Genomic DNA, 22,570 nt, shown 5'->3' with positions numbered 1-22,570 from the left:
ATAATGAGCGTTGGCTCTACTTCTGCTAGCAAAAGTAACCCTGTTCACCCCCCCACCCCCTTTCCAAGTGAGGGATGGACAATGACAGTCTTGTCAGCGCCTAGAATGTTTGAAAGTTATGGGCTGCACTCACTGTGCTGAGGTAAAGCTGTCCACAGGTGTTTCAAAAAGATTTACCTACCAGTGATCTTATATAAACCTCCAACCAACAAAATGGATATGAAAACAACCATTTGATTTCTGGTTATCCTCTTGAAAATAACATCTTTGCCTTGTTGACCCCTGTTTAAACCTTAAAGTAGAATATAATTAGTATATTTTCTTTTTCCAGGTAAATTGACTGAGAACACATTCCAATTTACAGCAAAGACCTGGAGAATAGCTACAGGGGATAAATGAGCCGTTTGAAATCTGGGTATTATGGCCTGATCAGAAACGCAGCCAAGACACTGGGGTTAACAACCACTACCTAAGTGTAAAAATATCTCTAAGGATAACAGAGTCAGGACACCCATTTAACATCCCAACCAAAAGACAGTAATCATCTGGGTAATCACTGACATACATTTTTGGATGCAAGTCTAGCCAGAGGCAGCATCACGCTATAACATTTGAAATGACCACAGAACCTTCAGAAAATCCCTCAAAAAGCAACGCTGTGTTGCTAAAAGCCCAATATATCACTGAGAGGAAGTCATGGAAAACAAGTCATTACCTAGGATTTGTTTGATGGTTTACTTTCTCTTCCACAGCCTCTCTCCCTTTCAGAGACTATGTACTTTAGAAGATACTGTAGTCCTTTCTGAATCCATGCAAATGTCTGGCAGACAGTGTAATTCCTTTTGGATGAGGAGCGGGAAGGGGGTCTCTCCTTCCCTGCCCCCCCCACCCCCCATTTTCTGGCAGCTGAGCTTGCTCTGTTGGCAGGAGTGACCAGAATAAAAACAGCAACACCAGACATAGGACAGGAAAAAAAAGCAAAGTGATCCATTGAACCAAAAGTATTTGCCCTCTCTTAATTACATTTTGTCCCATATCTTTTTTTTTTTTTTCTGTACTTAAAGACCTTTGGTTAGTGGTAATTTGCTAGAGGAGAATAAAACCAGCCGTTCAGAAGAGGAGTGGTGCATTCTGGAGCGAGATGGCTAACAGAAAGGTTCTATCACTCCTTCAAGGATTCTTCTACTTAGCTCTGATTCAACCGTCACTTCAAGGAGGTAGGTGTGTGCCTAGGGGAACTCAGCAATGTTCTCTGCTGCCTAGATAGCAGGCTTTGGATGCAGGTATATTAGAACAGGTGCCAGTCTATGTTTCTCTTTGATCCTCTCAGTTGTTAAACAGATAACGTGAAACACTTGTTTTGCCTACTTGTGGTATTAAAAACATCTGCCATGCATGCATAATTAAACTGACACAGTCAGAACTATTTCCCTTGTAAAAAAAGAACCTGTTAACAAAGCAATTCAGATCACTTTCCCTGTTGCAAGATTTTTGCAAAACCTATGCAAAATCCTCATATCAAAAGTTTTCTCTCAAATAAACTTTTGCTTTTAAAAGTCTTGTCATAAAATTGTTGATTGATAAAATAAATTGTATATAATGTTATCATTCATTTACCAGCACTTATGATGATTCAGTTATGTTTAGTCTATCTGGGTCTTTATACAAGTGTCCAAGGCTAACAACATGATTTTAAAAGCCACAACATTCCATTGCACTTGAAGTTCCTAATAACAACATTCTGTTCCATTGCGTTGCAAGATACACCACTGACTATCCATGTTATTGTAATCTGGGCAATATTAGCATGTGCTTTGTGTTATTGTAGCTGCATTTAATACTGTCCAGTTTTCAGACATTATTCACAGTATAGTCTTTTAAAGGTCAGATTCACTGTTTAGATTGAGGTCATATTGGTTATTTTGTCTTGTTTCTTATTTGGTAATAGTGAATTTCTTTTGAGATAATGTTTAAAGAATCTGTAGTAGGATAGGATACATGAAAGAAAGTAATTGTGAAATGTTTAAATACTTTTACTCCATCCCAAACATATTTTAACTGAAATATATTTTCAATTAAATTGTATTTGTTGACTCAAAATACCAGAATATTACTTCAATTGTTAAATTATGACATGGTTTTATAAAACCTTAACAAACATGAATGTTGTTAGGACCTCAACGGTTTAATTTTTGATGAAGTTGGAAGACCTTTTGTTTTGGATGATGCTCATTAGGACTGATTAATTATAATCCTTAATGCATGAATACAGACATCTGGCTTAACCCGATCAATCCAATCAATCAATCCAATTTATTTATAAAGCCATTTTTACATCAGCAGTTGTCACAAAAGTGCTTTTGCAAAACACCCAGCCTGAAATCAGTACCCAATGTAGGATACTGTATGTTTCATTTCTAGAAACATCAATTTCCAACAGGTTTCAGTGTTCCACTGGTGCCTAAAGAGAGACTGCATTGTAAAGACCAGTCTCACACTGGGCTGCAGCATGTGAGTGTACAATGTTTGTCTCCAGCTAGTTCCTCTTTTCAACATCAGCTACATCATGTAGAATTTCCCATAACAATCTCCCAGGTGGACAGCAATGTGTGTGTGCGTGTGTGGCAGTTTAGCTGCGTGTTTCGCAGCTCTGGCCGGTCTCATCCTTTGTTACAGTGCTGTTCTGCCTACTCTGTTCTACAGTATATGGTTTCAGCTATTTGTTTCTTAACAACGTTGGGGCAGACAACAGCACATCTTTTTGTAGAGAGAAGGATAAGAGTAGGAGAGAGAGGCAGTGAGTTCTCAGAGCTACGCCTGTCATACTGTCTTTCCTTCAAGCTTTGAGAAGACTTTCCACTCCCCTTTCTTTCCCCTCCTAATTCGATATTGTTCTTGTTATGTTTCTTGGCTGCGAGTGGCAAGAATTGTTTAGTCCCTCCAATTCAAAAGCATGTTAAAGGTCTGCAGTGCAATCTGGTCTGTTCAAGCCTAACCAGCTCTTTTGAACTTATTTAGCTCTTCTGTATGTTTTTATTTATTTGCTAGAATGTGTCCTGTACTGTATGTATCTTCTGTTCCCCAGCTGTTAGTGTCCTAGTTTCAGCTTGCGTTCTTTTTAAACTGTACCTGACAATGCGCTTAGAAGCCCCTGAGTTTCTCCATATATAATCGTATTTAACTGCACCTTAAAGGAGAATTAAAGGCAAATATAGGAAACATATCTATGTTCACAAATTCCTTCTACACATTGTCAGACTGTCCACTCAGGGAGGAGATAAAGCTAGAGGTGTGATTCACAAGGCCATACAGTTCCCCATCATTGAAGCGCTTGATAGAACTTTGTGGAAAAAAGTTACTGCACAGAAGTGTAGTAAGCCAGAGATAATATAGAAAGGGGAAGGTAAAGCAGGCAAGTAGTGACTTTTTAAACTGATTTTAGTTATTCCACAAGCGCTTTCTAGCGCTTCAGTGAGCGAGGAGTGTGTCTTTGTGACATTAGCTGCACACTTAAGACAGTTGACAGTTTCCTCCTTATTGTATATACCACATTTTAAGCACCTGTGACTTGATATTTGAAAGTATATGAAAACTGTGTATGCCCTTGGTAAACCCTCATACCCTCTTTGCTCAAACTCTTCTTTGAACTAAAGTGATCAGGCAATTGCCTTGCCTGAAAAGAACAGCTCATTTTAGCTTTCAATAGTAGCTCAGCTCAAGCTGAATTTCCATACGGGCAGAGGAGCCAGCAAATATCAAAATTGGCTTAACAGACAAAGTTTGATTTCCAGTTGACATATAAGCCATTCATCTAACTTTTTCTGAGGTGCTGAAAGTTCAAGTGTTAATTATTTGCCAGTTGCACAGATCGCATTAACACCTTATCAAATATTTCTGATAGTGTTTTAACCACTATCAGAAATACTTTGGACAGTTGTCTTTGAATTTATACTTTGGACAGCTGTCTTTGAATTTGATTTGGATGCGAATAAAATGTTTTTATTTTCTCTCCAACGTGTGAATGAGTAATATTTCATGAGGAACAGTCAGTGAAGGAGTTGGTCAATAAATATGCAGCTTGTCAGTTGTCATGATTCTTTCTGGTATCCCTAAAAAGGTAATGATACAGACTGCTAAGATGTGTTATCGGTTCATCTGTCCTACTTTTAGGCAGGCAGATTTTTTAAACATTCCTACAAACACCATCTGTCAAATGAATAGGGGATGGGATGTTATTTTGATCAAAATAACTCTGACAAAGAGACAGCTGAGGTTAAGTGGCCTCTTCCTCAAAGACACAATGCTCAAGTGGTAATGCCATATCATGTGTAGCCTGACTAAATTGAATGCAGAGACCAAAGTTCAAAGAAGTTCTATGTTTGCCTGTTGTGATCACATTTTGTTTGATGTAAACTGGATATAGCTCCATGTATTTAAATTACTGGGCATTCTTGTGATTGTCACACCAATCCAAAGTTGACCCAGAAGTGTCTGGATAGCATGAGATTTGTGAAGGGAAGACCAGAAATTCTGACTGCTTCCAATCCACCAGCCAATCTTTCCATTGGCTGGTGGGTTGTGCACTCCTTTAAATGCAAAATTGGCGAGAAATGTATCAAATATCAGTGTTAAATTTCAGTTTATCTGTATCAGTTTAGTCTGTTACTTTAGTCCCGACAATTCCAGTCACTAATGGTTTTTTCTGTTTTATGACAAACGTTATTAATGACAAAACTGAAAGGCATGCAGAGGCCTACAGAGGATCAAAAAGAAAAAAAAATCCAATATTCTGTTCCTTTCCTTCCAGCCAGTCTCATAAGAATTAAGAAGTCAGTTACTTTTGTTCTGCATGCAGTTCTGCCTGGGAGCCTGGAAGCCTGTTTGCCTCTTTTGGCATAGACACTCTGGCCTTCAGAACATCAGAGGATTCTAATCCATTAATTCTCTCCTCAGTGACACTCCCCTGGCTGCAGTTGAAGGTGAATGAAATCATGGCATATCAGATGGCACACCTCGCCCATTGGTCGTGGAGACGGGTGATGAATTGCTCTGGTCCGCTGCGTTGTGTTGCCCGTCTCACTGTTAGTTGGCTTGGTAGATTCCCCATCTGATTATCTTGACTCTCTGGGCTATGGTGAGCTTTGCAGCAGCTCTCTGGTTCTTATTTGGAGATGTGTTCCTGTGAGTGCACAACCTCTTTGGACGTAATCCCTTTGTATGAGGTGGATTGCCAGGGAGGAATAACAGGATTAATTTGACACCCTGGCGTCTTGTAGCGTGTTGGCAGTAAGGCTACTGCTCAGTGCCACTGGGCATCTACTGTGCCGCTCACAGGAAGACTTAAAAATAAACATCTTCGAAATGGAATCCAACAGAACCCACTTAAAACGATTAGCCAAAAATGTGGTTTTTGCACTTCCTTTTGGCCTCCTTAGTGACAGGGATATACCGTCCACGGTATATATCACTTGAGTTACATTCTGAGAACAAGACTTGTGTCTTCACCACAGTGAGCAGGGGCTCCTGGGTTGCTGGCAGGAACACCCTGGGGCAGCAACTTAAGACCAGGCTCACTCTGTTTCATTTATGCATTACTATATCACACTCACAGGCAGGACTGTTAATGGCTTTTACATTTTATTTGTCTTTGTCAGTTTTACATTAAAACATGCTTGTTCAGTCTCTTTCCCAGTGAATTGTTGGAACAGGGCAGCATGGCTGAGACATGGCTCATCTAATTATGTGACGCTCTTACAAAACGGGTAGTATAAAGTTATTACTGACACACTGGTTATAGATTCTGAATGTCGCTATTTTTCTGACACTCGCTCCTTGTAGAAACTAAACCAGACCAGACTTTAGGATGGATGAGTTGGCTTTATGCACGCATATTTTAAAAGGAGGGCTCTGGAAATATCCAGACTGTACCATAGCTAAATGATTTGTCTATACGCTACACATTACTTTTTATTATGTGTGTATGTAACACAGATGGGCTGTTTAATGTGCTCCGCCTTCAATAAGAAATGTTCTTCTGACGTCATGTCATTTGTGCTTCGACGTGTTCGCAACTGTAATGCCGCAGGTGGATCATAAAGACACAACATGAAATCCTCAAAAAAGAAAACACAACTATATTACTCAGCACTGCCCTTTACAAGTGGTGAGGGAATATGGATTGTTTAATGGAATATTATGCCCTTTGTTTGGTGAGGATTTTCCTAAGCAGATGCTGTAGTGTTTTCTAAGATGGGACGTCACATAACGATCTTTATTTGCCGACATCTAAACTTGGAAAAACATGCGCAAGCTGCCTAGTAATCCCATTCACCGCCATCACTTTAGCTCTCTCTTTCATGCTCTCTGCCTTTTGCATTCACTGTCACTGAACAAATTGGGGCACAAGGTCAATCTGGTGGGCATAGAGGTACTGGAACGCATAGGTCTAAGCCGTGTATATCTTGTCACCTGCTCTGGCAGCTTGACTCAACAAAGGGAGCAAACATTAGCGCGAATAGCTGATAACACAAAGCTAAAACTCTTTTCAGGAGTTGCTGAAGCCAAAACAGGACCGCAGTAATAGGCAACTTTATGAATTCAGACCGCTTTTAGTAGAATGTTTACAGTGCAAAGCGACAAAGACAAATCATTAGTAATTAATTACCGGAACAAACGGAACCAAATTTGAGAGGTAGCAGATCCTGTTCCGCTTGCATCCAGCACAAACTAAGCTCTGCCCTGTTGGGTAGGTTACTTGTCTGGGTTGACACTGAAATCTAAACAGGTTAATATCTAAATGCATCCAGTGGAATTCATAGCCATATTAGTGGTCGGCAGAGCTCCAGGAGGTTAGACGAATTGGTTCATTTGAGGCATGTCAGACAGTTTTTAGTGTCTTTGTGTTTGTTTTTATGATTTTTATTCTTCTGTGTATTTCTATTTTCTATGGCTGTGTATTATAGCTCTATTTTCATTCTTGGTCCACCTGTAAATGCAACCTTTTTTACAGTTTTCCTGTTAGGAAAGAGGTCTGTAGTTTGGTGGTGTCTCTGGGAAAACACTCTTGATGGGCTCTGTTGGGGATGTTCCTTGGTTGGTTGGGGTTTTTGACATTCCACTGTCCCCTAAATGATCTCCCAGGTTTACTATTAACCCTAGACAGCAGATCCTTAAGGGATATGTCTAAAAAAAATAATTGTCTGTTGTTATGAATGGTTATACTTGCCAGACATTCAGAGCAACTTGTTTGTTTTATGACAATCATAAAGCATTGAAAAATGAAGCCACATATTTTCCCTGTGTTTTGTTCATAGTGGCTACGAATCAGACTATTCTGGAGCCCTCTTCCTGGGGCCCAAAGGTAACAATGCTTCTGCACAGTGTCTCTTCTCTACTTGAGAGCTAGTCTGCAAAATGGCACTTATTTAATCTACTCTGTCAAGTTCAGTAGAGGTGTGACAGAGGGGTTTTGTTTCAACATTCACAACAATGTAGCAACAACAACTTTCCACTACTTCGGCAAATATTATCAATCAATCATAAATAGCCCCTTTACTAAAGATCAACACTGTATCCATTCATACACAATTTCTACACATAATGGTATTATTTCATGTAACAGAACCAAGTGTAATAACGTAGTGTGATTTTACAATACAAAAACTAAACCTTTTTTCAGTTATTTTAAAATGATTTACTTCAAGTGTTGGAAGAAAGGCATATGATTGGTTGACTTATTCGCACTTGAAAGTGGGCAGTGCTTGTATTGCGAATGAGCTAAGAAAATCATTAGACATTATTATTATTAATTTAAACCTTAACCATGAGCCTTTAATTAACACTTAACCTGTATTTATTACATACATTTCTTCCTAGATTTTGTATGTGAACAAATGCCTTTAAAAATCTAATAGGCAATTTGTTTTTATTTCACAAAACCTTTTCCATTTCATGTGTTGGAATTTGTGGTTGGACCAATACTGTGGGAAAAAGGAGAATGGCTTTGCACAGAGTAGAAGGCTTGTCATGATCGTCAACTTTCCCATGATCGTCAAAGTTCATGGGACTTGCCACAATGAAACAGGGGTGTAGACACGATTGAATACAATGAAACTGGAGAAGGAATCGGAAAGAAACTTGGTTATAATATATTAACTTTTATTGCTGTCTGAACAATCCTAAAATGACCTAATGATTGGGTAACCTAATGAGGACTGATTAGGTAAATTGATAACCTGATAACCTGAGTATTTCAGCCAAATGCATTAAGTAAATTCAGTGAAATTATTCTGTCAAGAAGCAATATTTATATATTTTTAACATACACATGCCAGGTGCTTCTGAAGTGACCATGCGTTATTGACTATGCCATTACTCATTACTCTCGGAAACAACCAGGCTTGTGGGGTGCTCCTGATTAGCAGTGGTGAGTACCTTCTGACAGTGATCCAGGAAGGGACGAACCACACACCGGCGACTGGGTGTTGGGCGCCTTAGGCTCATCAGTGCTCGAGGGCAACAAAGGCCATCTCGTCTGGTCCAAACCGACAGGTCTGTTGTGGCACAAGTCACAGAACATTTTAATGATGGTTACGGGAGGAATGTGTCACAACCCACAGTGCATCACACCCCGCTGCGTATGGGGCTGCGTTGCCGCAGAGTGCCCATGATGACCCGTGTCTACTGTTGAAAACGCCTACAGTGGGCACCCAAGCATCTGAACTGGGCCTCGGAGCAGTGGAAGAAGGTTGCTTGGGCCGATGTGTCCCGTTTTCTTTTACATCACGTGGACGGCCATGTACGTGTGTGACCACGCAGGACACCTTCAGGGGCCTTGTAGAGTCCATGCCTCGGCAGGTCGGCGCTGTTTTGGCGACACACGGAGGACCAACAGCCTATTAGGCAGGTGGTCCGAATGTTTTGGCTCGTCGTTGTGTGCTATACATACGTGTTAGCTTAGTTTAGAAAACTACTGGAGTTGGATGTAAGCTGAAATATCTAACGTTTGATAAAGTATGTTTATTTGGAATAAAGCCGCAATCGGCTCTATTTTGACAACAGTTTCATCTTATTGCATAGTTACCATTCCTTTCTTGTTTGATTCACTATCTACAGAATCTTTAAACCATATGTAGGAAGAAGGAATTTGCAGCTGTTTCAATACTATTTTTTTTTTTACCTACAAATGTTCTATCTGAACACATGACAGACAGAGATGCTCTATGTCATGGGTATTCAGATCTGGGCCTTGAAGTTTTTATTGCAACACTGAAATCAGTGACTTATTTAGGTGAGTGCAATTAATGATGAGGTAGAGCAGAAAACTAGCAGGCTCCAGGCCTCGTATGGTAAGATCTGAATACTCTGCTCAATGTCAGTCACCTGCTTGTGGGTTTTGGTTTTGCAAAGAGACGCTGTAGGGCTGGAAGCTCATTTTCAAACAGTGCTGTCTGTGTTCTGAGTGTTTATTTGACTTTGCATATTTAAAACACATGCTCTCCTTCACAGATGTGTGTCACAGAGGAAGGGGCCGAGACTATGGGACCTTGAATTAGGTACAAGTGAGGGTGGGGGTGACAGGTGGATAGTCAGGGAGGGGGTTCTTAAATCATCAAGATTTACTACTTCACTCTTTCCTTTCTTTTACTCACCCCCCTGCTCCTTTTTCTAGGGGTGTTCTGGAAAATATAATGCTTAAGTGTGACAAAAAGTAGGCCAGCTGCCACACGTCCAATAGCTGTCTATGCTTAGTGCCAGGGACCAAGGAGTGTGCAGTGCCTTGTGGGGCCTGGACTCAGGATGTCAGCCTCCTTTAACATTGATTCACTCACCGCTATCAGAAAATGAAGGCTGACAGAGCTAGAGAGTGATTAGGACCTGCTGCTGGCCACACAGGTTTAACCAGACACAGGCATACTTTAGAACAGCCATATTAAACTCCTTCTGCACATTAAACTCCTTCTGCTTGTTCTAGTTTTTTCCTTTCTATTGGTTTCCAATTAACAACCAAGTGACAAGGGTTAATTAATTAGTAAACCTTAAAGACAGAATCGAGTAAAAGGTAAGCGTAACAACTGGTAGACAATGCGCCCTTCATGGAACGAGTTGGGCACCTGTGGTTTTCAGAGGAATGGATGGATGGAAGGATGAAAGGATGAAAGGATGAAAGGTGTGATGTCACCTGTTTTCATTCCCTAAATGCCAGGTGTCTCGAAAACTGTAAACCCATTACAGTGTATTTTAAGGTTTGCTAATGTCTCAAAGCTAAAGGTCGGAGATGGGGGAAGAGACAATGCTTATTAAGCTTTTCATACGCATATATAAATGCTTGCATGCAGCTAAGTACGCATGGATTCAACATTGTGCGCAAGACTATTCCAGAGACTTCCAGTGGATTCATTACGCTGTAAAAACATTACTAAGTAGTAATTAGTAGTAGACACCAACCGCTTTTACCATTGACTGCAGCACATTATTCACCAGCTTTCCTCAAACTGGAATCAACCTCTTTCCATTGGCATTCCATGTCCCTTGGTGTGTCCAATGGAAAGTGTGGTAGTGTTGGAATTAGAGGCGGAGTGTTCGTTTTCTACTTCAGATCGTTCTTCCAAAGGCTTTAAAATGTTTGTTAGGATGGGTCATGTACTATAAGAAAACATTCATTAAATGTAAATAAGTCATGAGGATACACTTCATTCTAGCTAAATAAACTATCTTAATCCTACCTAGCACCTGGTAATTACCTTGTGCATCGCTAATACAATACACAACATACATCCACACGGAATCCCGACCTTACAGACCACAACTACTGCCAGTTACATGTCCTTATTACACTGTTACTACAAGTTACATGTCATTGTTACACTGTTACTACCAGTTACATGTCATTATTACACTGTTACTATCAGTTACATGTCATCATTACACTGTTATTACAAGCTGATACATGTAAATGCAATATTTTTTTTCTTTTGCATTGTAACGAGGACTTGGGTAAATAAGGCATGCTTTGGATATTAAAACAGCTTCTGCTCAATTATGTCACTCATTTGTTTGCCAACCAGTGATTAAAAGTTATTACTTGAGCCATTATTTGAATGTCTTTTGCTCAACAAATTTGCAGTATACTCAGGCCTATCATTAGACAAGCGGCTTGTAAAAGAGGTTTCTCTATATTTTGGCAATATTTAGGGCTGGCTATATTATTAAAATAGGTTAAATAAAGCATTTGGACAGAATGTAGACAGCTAATATTCTGTAAACAGGTTTGTGCTTATTCCTTTGTTTCTAACTCTATCTGTGTAATCTCAACATAAGTTGATACAGTATGCCCTGTAGGTATACATCTGTTAGCTCAAGTTTTGTGGATGAAACAAGCAGATAAATCTTCAACGCAGGTCAAAACAGGGTGGAACATCGTAGACTAAATAAGTCTGCTCCAGTGCTTCAAGGTAGGCCAGATGTAATCGTCTGCATTAATCTCTCTCATGTCATGTCCAAATTATAAACTTAACAATAATCTTTGCTAAGGACCTGATGGAAACGACTCTGCATTCCATGTGGATTCTGATTCAGGTTACTGGTAATTTATTGTTTGCTTAGGTAACAGTAGGCCAGTTCTACCAATCAGATGGATTCCAAAACTCTTTAAAAAAATGAGTTATAGCGTGACCTTATGTCTGTTGACAGCAAGGAATGACTTCTTACTGAAGATCAACATAGTTCAAATGGCTTAGCTGAGGTCAACAAATATCTTATTGTGTTGGTTCTGTAAAGAGCCAACAAACATACACAACACAACACGCAAACGCATAACACCACACACTCACACAAAAACAATGAATTGACCTGTACACTGACATGGGTATTGTCCTCACGGGCATGCAGTTATTTTGTGAAACATTAATAGATTGTGCTCTGGACAGCCCTCTCTGGCATGTGCATATTTTTTCTTCAAGCCTTGAGTGTTTAGGAGGTTTTCACCACCTTGCCAGCCACTGAGAACACAAGGCCAATTATTAGGTGATTGCTTCTTTTTCCTATCATCCAAATCCACTCCAGCTCCATCAGCGTCTCTATTAGGAGCAATTTGACCATAGAGGATCCTCTCTTTGATCTGTCCTGAACCGCTTCAGCTGTGAGGTCATTTGTTTTCCAAGGACACCGCCAAATTCTTTCAAATAAACTGTCACTCAAACCAGCCCTTATTTTCATTCCTGAACATTGTTTTAAAACACTATGTACCGTCATACAATCCTTGTAAAGAATTCTAGCTCTGTAGCACAACCATACAAATCCCTGCTGGTACTGAGCCTGAGAAAATAATTTATTTTAAACAAACACAGACCAGGTGGACTAGAGGAGAGTGGGTTCTTAAGGGTTATTTGTGAATCTTAAGGGTTATTTGTTTCAAGTTAACCATATACTAGATTAATCATTTTACCACGTTTTCAGAGAGAGGTAATCTAGAAAGAATACATAATTTAGAAAGAGGCCACCATTTAAGAAATCCCTTGGAGAAAATGTTTTATTATCCAAAGTCAAATTAACAGTTGTACAGTCATTACACTGTATCTAAAGTAAACATCATTATCCATTTTTGTCCTTTTGAGCTAATAGATTAAACAGAAACCACAGGGAATGTTCAGCCAATGGTCATGGGGTAAATTCTGCTAATGCCGTCATGCATCATCCAAATTATCATTATATTGAGTTACAACCATAACAAACAAAATGTCTCCCATACTATAGGTCCAAAACACATCTGGCTTCATCCCCTTCTAATCATACACTACCAGCTAAAAGCACCAAAAAAAACAGAACCGTTTCGGACATACAAGACCAAGGTTTAAGAGCTCGGCCTTATTACTATTATAAACCAGTGAACAACACAATTACAACAGTGAAAAGTGCTATGATGTTTCAGGCAATCAGCATTCAAACCAGGTTTATAATAAAGCAAATAGGCACAAGGGGGTATGTTGAATTACTATTTTTAGTCATAACTTAAATAAGTTGTGCCAATATAATGTTTTGGGGAAACAAATAGGTATTTTCAAGTGTTATGTTTACATTATGCTGATTATTTCCATGAACACACAAAATCCTGAAATATATACACAGTAATATATAGAGAGTGTACTAGCCTAAACCTGTGTATGTGTTGGCCTGTGTGTGTTTGATCTTTGATTTGGAAACTGCAAAGTCCATGTAATCCATAATAAAAATCTATCAGTTAACGAGTCAATCAATAATATATTGGTATACACTGTTCATATCTTTGCTAGAAATAAGATTTCCTTTGACCCTTTGATGCCGTGATGCTTAATGTAAAGGATCCCACAACTCACCCCTCTCTCCGCAATCTCGTCTCTGTACTAATCAGTTGGCAATTCAAATGGCTGTCTGTGCTGCCCTTACTAACCTCTCTTCCAAACGAGTGAGTCAATGTGAGCTTCGGCAGGCCAGTGTCATGAGTAGTATGTTCACCGTTTATGTCAACTTTCCACCAGAAAGACCATTACATGAGCCGGCATATTAACACGATTCTTTCCATTTCTTCATGGCTAATTTTGGCTGGAGACTGACCCTTTTTCTTGCCAACCAAGCCCTCCAACCCCCCTCAGCCCCAGTCCCTCCCTCGGTCCCTCTCACTGTCTTTCTTTAGTTCTACTTTTAATTCCCTTCGCTTTCTCCAAGAAGAACATCCACCTTTTTTTCCCTCTCTTCAGAGGTTCTTACTGTGTATTTCAGAATCCTGTAGCCTGTAGTAAACAAACATTATTGCTGATTGATTCCCTTGTGGAATAGCACTGACATCTTACGTGTTATTAAAATCTTACCAGGGGCTAAAAGAAAACATAGATGTGGCACTGGTGTCTCTAAATGACTTAGTGTCATAGCATGCTACGTAAAATTGGCTAAGCATCCTTCAGTGAACCAAAAGCACACATACTGCTTCTTCCATTTTCCCAACCCGACCATGACCAGATATGGTCAATTTTTATGTATTCCTCCCTGTACTACCAACATTTAACAAAAATAAATACCTTGTAATAATTAGAAATATTGCCCTTAAATGCTAAATTGCCAAATTCAGTGGGAAACACACCAAAGCACTGTCTACATTCACTTCATATTATTCCCTAATAAACACAAGGGGATTTGACATGTGGCTTAAATTATTTCTCCAACAACAGCACATGTAAGAGTCATTAAACATAATCTACATCCTCCGGGTCCTCACTTCTACACTATACCACGTTGAGGTGATACAAACCAGGTTTTTCCTTCAAATATATAACGTTATAATCTTGGCCTGAGCTCACTGCTCCCAGATGAGTTCCCCGTTCTTTTAAATGTCTTCTTTTTCTTCTTCCTCCTGATTTGTCTCTGTTGTTGTTCCTTCTACACATGAAACGGGCGGGCCTCCAGAATGTCAGGACTGGGCTCAACCTTGATAGGATATCAGGAGGGACAGGGAACATGAAAAGCCAGCATTGAGATTTGGTCAACCTGTTTTGGGTTTTTCCTGTTGCAGTACCTCATCTCACTGCCGGCTGAAATAGAAATGTACTTGGCAATCAGACTTGACCTCACATTCATGCAAGACTAGGTTTTGGGTTATGGTTTTGGATTAAATGTCGCTATGAACAAGCAACAGAGTCTAGAATGAGTCGAAGGCTGTGTGTTGGAGTTGGAGCATTGGTCATGTTGGTTTTAAGTTATAGTCATGCATGCCTGTCCTGACCAAGTGTGTTGCCTGTCTTTGATTTCAGGTGTGTATGTGCCCGCTGGAGTCCGACCAGGCGCAGGAGATGCTGGTATTTACCCAGGTAATTCAACTGCTTCCCACTGCACAATGCAACACATTAACCAACATCTCTTCACAAACATAGTTGTTTCCCAGCATGCAACACATCATCTGGGTCATAGTTTGTTACAGTCATAAGCCTGTAAGCCCGTAAGGTAAAGTACTGCTTTTCTCCATGTCAACCACAAAACAAAAAAAAAAAGCAAAAACACTGCTCTCTCTCTTTAAAACCCATGTGACTGTTGGGTTATAACTGGTTTTCAATCACAAGAACAGTTGAAAGACACCTCTGTCCTGGAGTCGGTTGTTGTGGTTCAGGCTCCTGACAGCCTCGGCCGACTGTCCACGCACCTCCTTCCTGTATCCCTTCGCTTTACCTATCGCTTCCTCTGTACACTTAACGGCCTAATAAAAAATGGAAGGAGATTGGAGCTGTGTATTCCACTGTACCATCTATGCCTGGATAAACCATAGCCGTGCTGTAATGGTTCACTGTCACAGCGTTGAGGCCATAAATGACAGTGAAACACGTTGTGAGGACGCACGACCCCTGTGCCCTCCTCTTGCACTCTGAGAGAACGGAAGGTGTTTCTGGGCTACCGTTGGAGATTTATGGCACTGATATTCCTGGTCAAAAGTAGTGCAATATGTAGGGAATAGGGTAGCATTCGGGATGCACACTGGAAGATTTAGAGCTCCCTTCACTCCTTGGTGGTCTAGTCCTGGTGTGTACTGTAGACAGCTGGTCAGGCCAAATGGAGGAAGAGAGGGTTGTAGAGATGGAGGCCCCCCCCCCCCCCCCCCCCCAGATAATATCATTCTACTGTATTTTTTCTAACTCTTGTTGTTTCTCTTGTTTTGTTTCACCAACAGGAGCCGGAACAGGCTTCAAACCAGCTAAAACTGGGGGTGAGTAGAAAAGACATACTGAAATACTGTCCTCTAAGAGTGTGCTGGTCCCTTGGCTGAATTGTTAGAGACAGCATCTACTGAATCAACTGTGCACGAGAGGGCGTGACAAACTGCTTTTTTTTTTTATCACAGCTGCGCTGCAGTTGTACGAGGCGATCATTTGACCGACACGTTGTACACGTTGTACAAGCTGCTTTTGAAACCCAAAGTAGTTCAGTGAATATTTATTTTAGAAATTGGGTTTTCACAGCCATTGCAAAGTCACAGAGATTTATTTAAATGTTTTGCCTTCTGGCAATAAAGCATTTGCATGTGAAATTTCTTCTATCTGAGGGGTAAAGGAAGACGCGCAGTCACGTGGTCACATGCTCAACTAATGGGGCTTGTTCTCATCTAACCACAGCAGGCTACCGCAGCAGACACTGCAAATGAGCCTGGTACAACAACTATTCTCATTTGGCCTTGGTGGGTGTGACCACGCAATTCATCAGGGTATATAATTGTTAGATGTAATTTTGAAGTTAGATGTAATAGTATCCCCTGATAGGAAAAGGTTTTTGTAAATCCTAAATGTATGCTGCCAGCCTTGTGGATAGGGCGGGGAACTCTGCCTATTATACTGCATCTGACCTTTTTTTTTTATCACACTGTTATAGTATAGACCCACCCGACATTCATGCAGCGCACGCTGACTACACATCACACCACATTAACTAGCAGCCCACCACCCTCTGAATGTCAGTGTGTTGTCATTTCACATGCCGCTGGACTAGTGCATGCTTGGTTTTGGCATAGTTTAGCCTACATCTGCTCAATAACTCTTGTTCCATCTTGGACAGCGAAAGGTGTGAGATCAATTATACTCAGTCACGTGGTCACATGCTCAACTAACAGGGCTGGTTCTAATCTAACCACAGCAGGCTAGTGTGGACAGTGCAAATAAGCCTGGTACAACAACTATTCTCATTTGGCCTTGGTGGGTGTGGCCGCGCAATTCCATGGAAGTGACCTATTGTGTGAACTAAATGTAATTTTAGTGAAGCATTTCCTTTGGCATGTTTTTTCTCAGTCAATATAACCCAAGAAATGGCTAACAGATTTTCAATATTTGCAGAGGTCTCGGTTGTGTAAAAAAGTGAAACGAGGAAGTGTGTAGAACAAATATAGAAACTGTTTTGTTTATTACAACCATGTTTTATGGCTACCAGAGGTAACTCAAGAAACCCCAGTACTGGGACCCAGTTATTTGTTTCCCACATGCCACTTGAGGCTTATACCTTAATGCAGGCTGGTGTTGTTGTTAATGATGATAATATTGCTAAATGACAATGAGGATGATGATGATATTGCCGACCAGGTGGACTATGAGGCTGACATCGATGATGGTGATTGCCATGATAATGATGAATGATATGATGTGATGCTAATGATGATGACTGCTGTGATAATAACGTATAACCAGACCATTCTGTCGGCCCCTCAGCAGCAGGTTATGGAGGACGGGGTGATGTTGGTGCTGGAGGTCTGGTTCTTGGTGGAGGGCCTGGAAGCTTAGCAGGATGTGTGTACTCAGCGACAGAACATTCAACCTTCAATTTATATATCTTACTTTGATAAATATCTTGTCACCGAAAGTGTTACTCCTCTTTAGAATAATGGTTATTGTGACAAAAAGGGTTTATGATTTACGTGGAAAAAACTGCAGTTTTCTTTCCTTCCACGCGGAGACCGGGGACTGCAACATACAGTGGTTGTCTAACGTATTGCCCCGCTTCCACAAAATGGAGTGGTTCACGTTACGACTCCCTGTGCAAACACATCATTACTATGGAGTGTAGAGGGCCTGTGGCCAACTGGCTGGCGACCATTTTCTTCCTAGAAATATTCTAATGAATGACCCAGATTGTTTCATCTTCAACCCATAATAAACTCAATGTTAAAGCTATCTTTAGACATATTCTGTATCCACCCAAAGAAGCACTGTCTGAAATAGAAAAATTATCAATGAAATCTCCACGTGTAGCATTTTATTGTTCTGGCAAAGATGCATCTGTAGTAGATTTTTTTTTTTTTAAGTTGAATTAATAATATCAGGATTGGACAAAGAATTTTTCTGGTGGACTTCTGAATTATGCATTAGGATTTGTTCAGGATAGACAAAAACTTTGCTGGCTATATGATTCTCTTCGTCTTTTCACTTGACGAAAAAGTCAGTTATCGTCACCTATATTCATAGTTATTGTATCAGTGTCATTCACAAATGGCTAATAAGCTGTTAAAATGGCCAGTGGCAAAAGCCATGCAGTTCATTGATGCTATTTGTGGTGGAGGTAAACTTAATAAGAAATGTTACTCAGTTTAACACAATAACTAAATATTAAAACTTAGGGTGATGAAAATGCGGGACAAAATTATATAATGTCAAGAGGCTATATTGACAACTGGTAAATCTGTGGCCTAGTGGTTAAAGACCTGGGTTTGAATCCTGGGAGGGCAACCGTGATTATAGCTTTTTTTTTGCAGGCCAGTGTGACAACTGCGACCTCTGCTGGTTCACCTCCCCCTGCAGTGGGCGGGCCCCAGCGGTCGACGTCACCGGCCTTCTGACACCACCGTCTCATCATACATTTCACCTGTGTCTCGTTTAGTGCACCTGTTCCTCATCATCGCTGTTTCCCCCGGTATATATGTTCCCTCTGCTCCCCCTGTCTTTGTGTGTGATTGTCTCTACCTACTAAGAGCTGTACGACGCTTCGTCACCTGTTTATACTTATTTTGCATTGGTTCGTGAGGATACCATTAAAAAGATCCTTCCACCACGCCTTCTCCTGCTCCTCCTTGTCCAAACCCCGAAGCCATGACAGAATCACACACCCAGACAACAAACAAGGATATGGAGCAACAAGGAGCCACAGGCGAGGCCGGTGTTGCGGAGGTGGTAAAAGTACATTCAACCTTGCTGGCCAGCCTAGGCGCCGCGATGGACACTGTGTTGAAAGCGGTGCAGCGCCTAGAGCTGAGCCAGTGGAACCCCGCAGCACCGGCCGTCTCTCCACCTCCCCAAGCCGCATCGCCCAGCATGGGAGCGATGCCCATTCCGCTGCCCAGGGCCTACGACGGGGCGGCGGACCGCTGCCAGGGTTTCCTGCTACAACTGGACATCGCGCTCCAGGCGGTGCATCCTGCGCCGACCGAAGCCCAGAAGATCTCTTCACTCGTCTCCTGCCTGTCTGGGAAAGCCCTGGAGTGGGCCACCGCCGTTTGGAACATCGAGCAGCCCACCCAGGGCAGCTACGCCGAGTTCACCCGCCGCTTCCGAGTCGTGTTTGACCATCCTCACGAAGGGAGAGAGGCGGGTGAACGACTGTTCCACTTACGGCAGGAGACGAGATCGGCGCAGGAGTTCGCTCTGGAGTTCCGGACCCTGGCAGCGGGATCGGGGTGGAACGAGCGGGCTCAGATCGACCACTACCGGTGTAGCCTTCGCGAGGACGTCCGGAGGGAGCTGGCTTGTCGAGACGTGTCCCTCTCCTTTGACCAACTGGCGGACATGTCCATCCGTCTCGACAACCTGCTAGCTGCCCGAGGACGTCCCGGAAGAGGCCCGCCCGTTCCACCCTGCCAACCAGACGCCGCCGTCCCCATGGACCTGGGGACGGCTGCGCTGTCGGGCAGGTGTAGGGGAGGAGAGGTGCGGAGTGCCTCCAAGAGGAAACAAGGCCGTACAACCACGCCGCACCGCACCTCCCTCCCCGAGTCAAGAGGTGACAGGCAGGGCACTTCCGCATCACCCCAGGTAGCACATGCACATTCACCACTAACCTCTTCCCTCTCTATGTGCACTGTCCCTGTTAGGTTCCCCGGCTTTCCGCGGCTCTCCCGGTGTAAGGCGCTGGTAGACTCAGGCGCAGCCGGAAATTTCATGGATAAGTCTTTTGCCCTGCGGTCACGCATACCCCTCCAGGCCCTCGACACCCCCCTGCCCGTGAGAGCTCTAGACAGCCGGCCACTAGGGTCAGGTCTGGTCACGAGTTGCACTGTTCCCCTCCTCCTGGTTACCGACAACCGACACAGTGAAACCATATCCTTTCACATAATCGACTCACCCACTTTCCCAATAGTTTTAGGTTTCCCCTGGTTATCCCTACACGACCCCGTCATCTCCTGGTCTAGTCGACGTCTGTCGGGGTGGTCGCGGAAGTGCCAGGGTAGGTGTTTGGGTGTTTCCGTTGGCTCGACCTCGGTGGAGAGTCCAGACAGTGCGCCAGCCGTGCCCATTCCCCCCGAATACAGGGACTTGGCTACGGTTTTCTCCAAAGCCAAGGCTGCTGTGTTGCCACCACACCGGCTGGGGGATTGTGCGATAGACCTCGTTGACGGAGCCGCACTCCCGAAGGGTCACGTGTATCCACTGTCCCGCACCGAAACGGAGACTATGAACGCCTACGTTACGGAAGCGTTGGAACAGGGATACATTAGGCCCTCCAAGTCACAGGTCTCCTCGAGTTTCTTTTTTGTGAAAAAGAAGGTCGGTGGTTTGCGCCCGTGCATTGATTACCGGGCGCTGAACAAGATCACCATTCCGTTCCGCTACCCTCTCCCTTTGATCTCTGCGGAGGTGGAGAGGATGCACGGGGCCCGCTTTTTCACTAAATTAGACCTCAGGAGTGCCTATAACCTGGTGCGTATCCGGGAAGGAGACGAGTGGAAAACCGCTTTTAGTACCACATCTGGCCATTACGAGTATTTAGTGATGCCGTACGGGTTGATGAATGCTCCTTCAGTCTTCCAGTCCTTCGTCAACGACGTATTCCGGGACTTGTTGTGCGAAGGAGTGGTAGTGTATATTGATGACATCTTGATATTCACTGCTACCCGCGCCAAACATGTCTCGTTAGTGCGCAGAGTGCTGGCTCGACTGCTGGAGCATGACCTGTACGTGAAAGCCGAGAAGTGTCTGTTTTTCCAGTCGTCTGTGTCCTTCCTGGGATATCGCTTTTCCAGCACAGGTGTGGCTATGGAGGAGCCTCACATTGACGCCGTGCGTAATTGGCCGACCCCAACCACGGTCAAGGACGTGCAACGTTTCTTAGGCTTCTCTAATTACTACAGGAGGTTTATCCGGGGCTTTAGCCAGGTCGCGGCTCCGATCACCTCCCTTCTGAAGGGGGGGGCGACCCGGTTGAGGTGGACCGTGGACGCGGAGCGGGCGTTTGTGGAACTGAAACACCGTTTCACCACCGCTCCGGTCCTGGCCCATCCCGACCCGTCGCTCCAGTTCATCGTGGAGGTGGACGCGTCCGATTGTGGGCTCGGTGCCATCCTCTCCCAGCGGACGGGGTGTCGTAACACGCTCCGTCCCTGTGCCTTCTTCTCCCAGAAGCTCAGTGCGGCGGAGCGGAACTACGACATCGGTGATCGTGAGCTGCTGGCCGTGGTTCGAGCTCTGTCGGCGTGGAGGCACTGGTTAGAGGGGGCTAAACACCCTTTCCTCGTCTGGACTGACCACCGGAACCTGGAGTACATGCGGGCAGCGAGGAGGCTGACCCCTCGCCAGGCAAGGTGGGCTATGTTCTTCACCCGGTTTGTGTTTACTCTCACTTACAGGCCGGGGAGTAAGAACGTCGGGGCTGACGCGCTGTCCCGCCAGCATGACACGGAGGAGAGGCCTGTGGATGATGCTCCCGTGCTCCCGGAGTCATGCATCGTGGCACCGGTGGTATGGGAACTGGACGCGGACATCGCCCGAGCGCAGCGCGACGAGCCCTCTCCGCCCACATGCCCTGAGGGCCGTACGTATGTGCCGGCGTCTGTCCGCGACCGCCTCATCTACTGGGCGCATACATCTCCCTCCTCCGGTCATCCTGGCATCGGGCCAACAGTGCGCGCCCTGGCCGGTAAGTACTGGTGGCCCACTTTAGCCAAGGACGCGAGGGTATACGTCTCTTCCTGCTCGGTGTGCGCCCAGAGTAAGGCACCCCGGCACCTACCGGTGGGCAAGTTGCACCCCTTGCCCATTCCACAACGACCATGGTCCCACCTTTCTGTTGATTTTTTGACTGATCTCCCCCCTTCCCAGGGCCATACCACCATCCTGGTCGTTGTGGATCGGTTCTCGAAGTCCTGCCGCCTCTTGCCCCTGCCCGGCCTTCCTACTGCCCTACAGACCGCGGAGGCCCTGTTTACACACGTCTTCCGGCACTATGGGGTGCCCGAGGACATCGTGTCTGACCGGGGTCCCCAATTCACGTCTAGGGTGTGGAAGGCATTTATGCAGCACCTGGGGATCTCGGTCAGCCTGACCTCGGGCTACCATCCCCAGTCCAACGGGCAGGTGGAACGGGTCAATCAAGAAGTGGGTAGGTTCCTCCGGTCCTACTGCCAGGACCGGCCGGGGGAGTGGGCAGAGTTTCTGCCGTGGGCGGAATACGCACTGAATTCTCTGCACCACTCCTCCACGGGAGTGACGCCTTTCCAGTGCGTCCTGGGCTACCAGCCGGTCCTGGCGCCGTGGACGCCGAGCCAGACCGGTACCCCTGCGGTGGACGACTGGTTCCGGCGGGCAGCGGGCACATGGGAGGCAGTGCAATCCCGCCTCCGGCTCGCTGTCCGCCGTCAAAAGACCTCCGCAGACCGCCACCGCGGGGAGGCCCCGGTGTATCGGCCGGGCGACCGGGTCTGGCTCTCGTCCAGGGACCTGCCCCTCCGCCTGCCCTGCCGGAAGCTGGCCCCGCGGTTTGTGGGGCCTTTTAAAGTCCTGAGGAGAGTCAACGAGGTAACATATCGGTTACGCCTTCCCCCCGACTACCGTATTAACCCCTCGTTTCATGTGTCTCTCCTCAG

At 44.1% G+C, this 22,570-nt stretch overlaps 1 protein-coding gene across 9 annotated transcripts in view; it reads left to right on the top strand.

Moving 5' to 3' along the window:
• Positions 1-952: 952 nt before the first annotated feature.
• Positions 953-22,570, top strand: part of elna (elastin a) — an 81,471-nt gene continuing 59,853 nt past the window's right edge. For 3 of the 9 annotated variants that reach the window (XM_020050580.3, XM_020050575.3, XM_020050574.3), the window contains exons 1-4: positions 955-1,217; positions 14,781-14,837; positions 15,689-15,724; positions 17,211-17,288. In XM_020050580.3, coding sequence (XP_019906139.3) covers positions 1,142-1,217; positions 14,781-14,837; positions 15,689-15,724; positions 17,211-17,288 — 247 coding nt within the window. In that variant the 5' untranslated portion in view covers positions 955-1,141. Of the gene's footprint in view, positions 1,218-14,780; positions 14,838-15,688; positions 15,725-17,210; positions 17,289-22,570 lie in introns of all 9 variants that reach the window. The other 6 variants (XM_020050594.3, XM_020050592.3, XM_020050576.3 and 3 more) reach the window with 4 other exon arrangements.

The sequence above is a fragment of the Esox lucius genome, chromosome 1 (genome assembly GCF_011004845.1).
Source record: "Esox lucius isolate fEsoLuc1 chromosome 1, fEsoLuc1.pri, whole genome shotgun sequence".
In the NCBI taxonomy this organism is placed as follows: Eukaryota; Metazoa; Chordata; class Actinopteri; order Esociformes; family Esocidae; genus Esox; species Esox lucius.
This window is presented reverse-complemented; position numbering and strand designations above follow the sequence as displayed.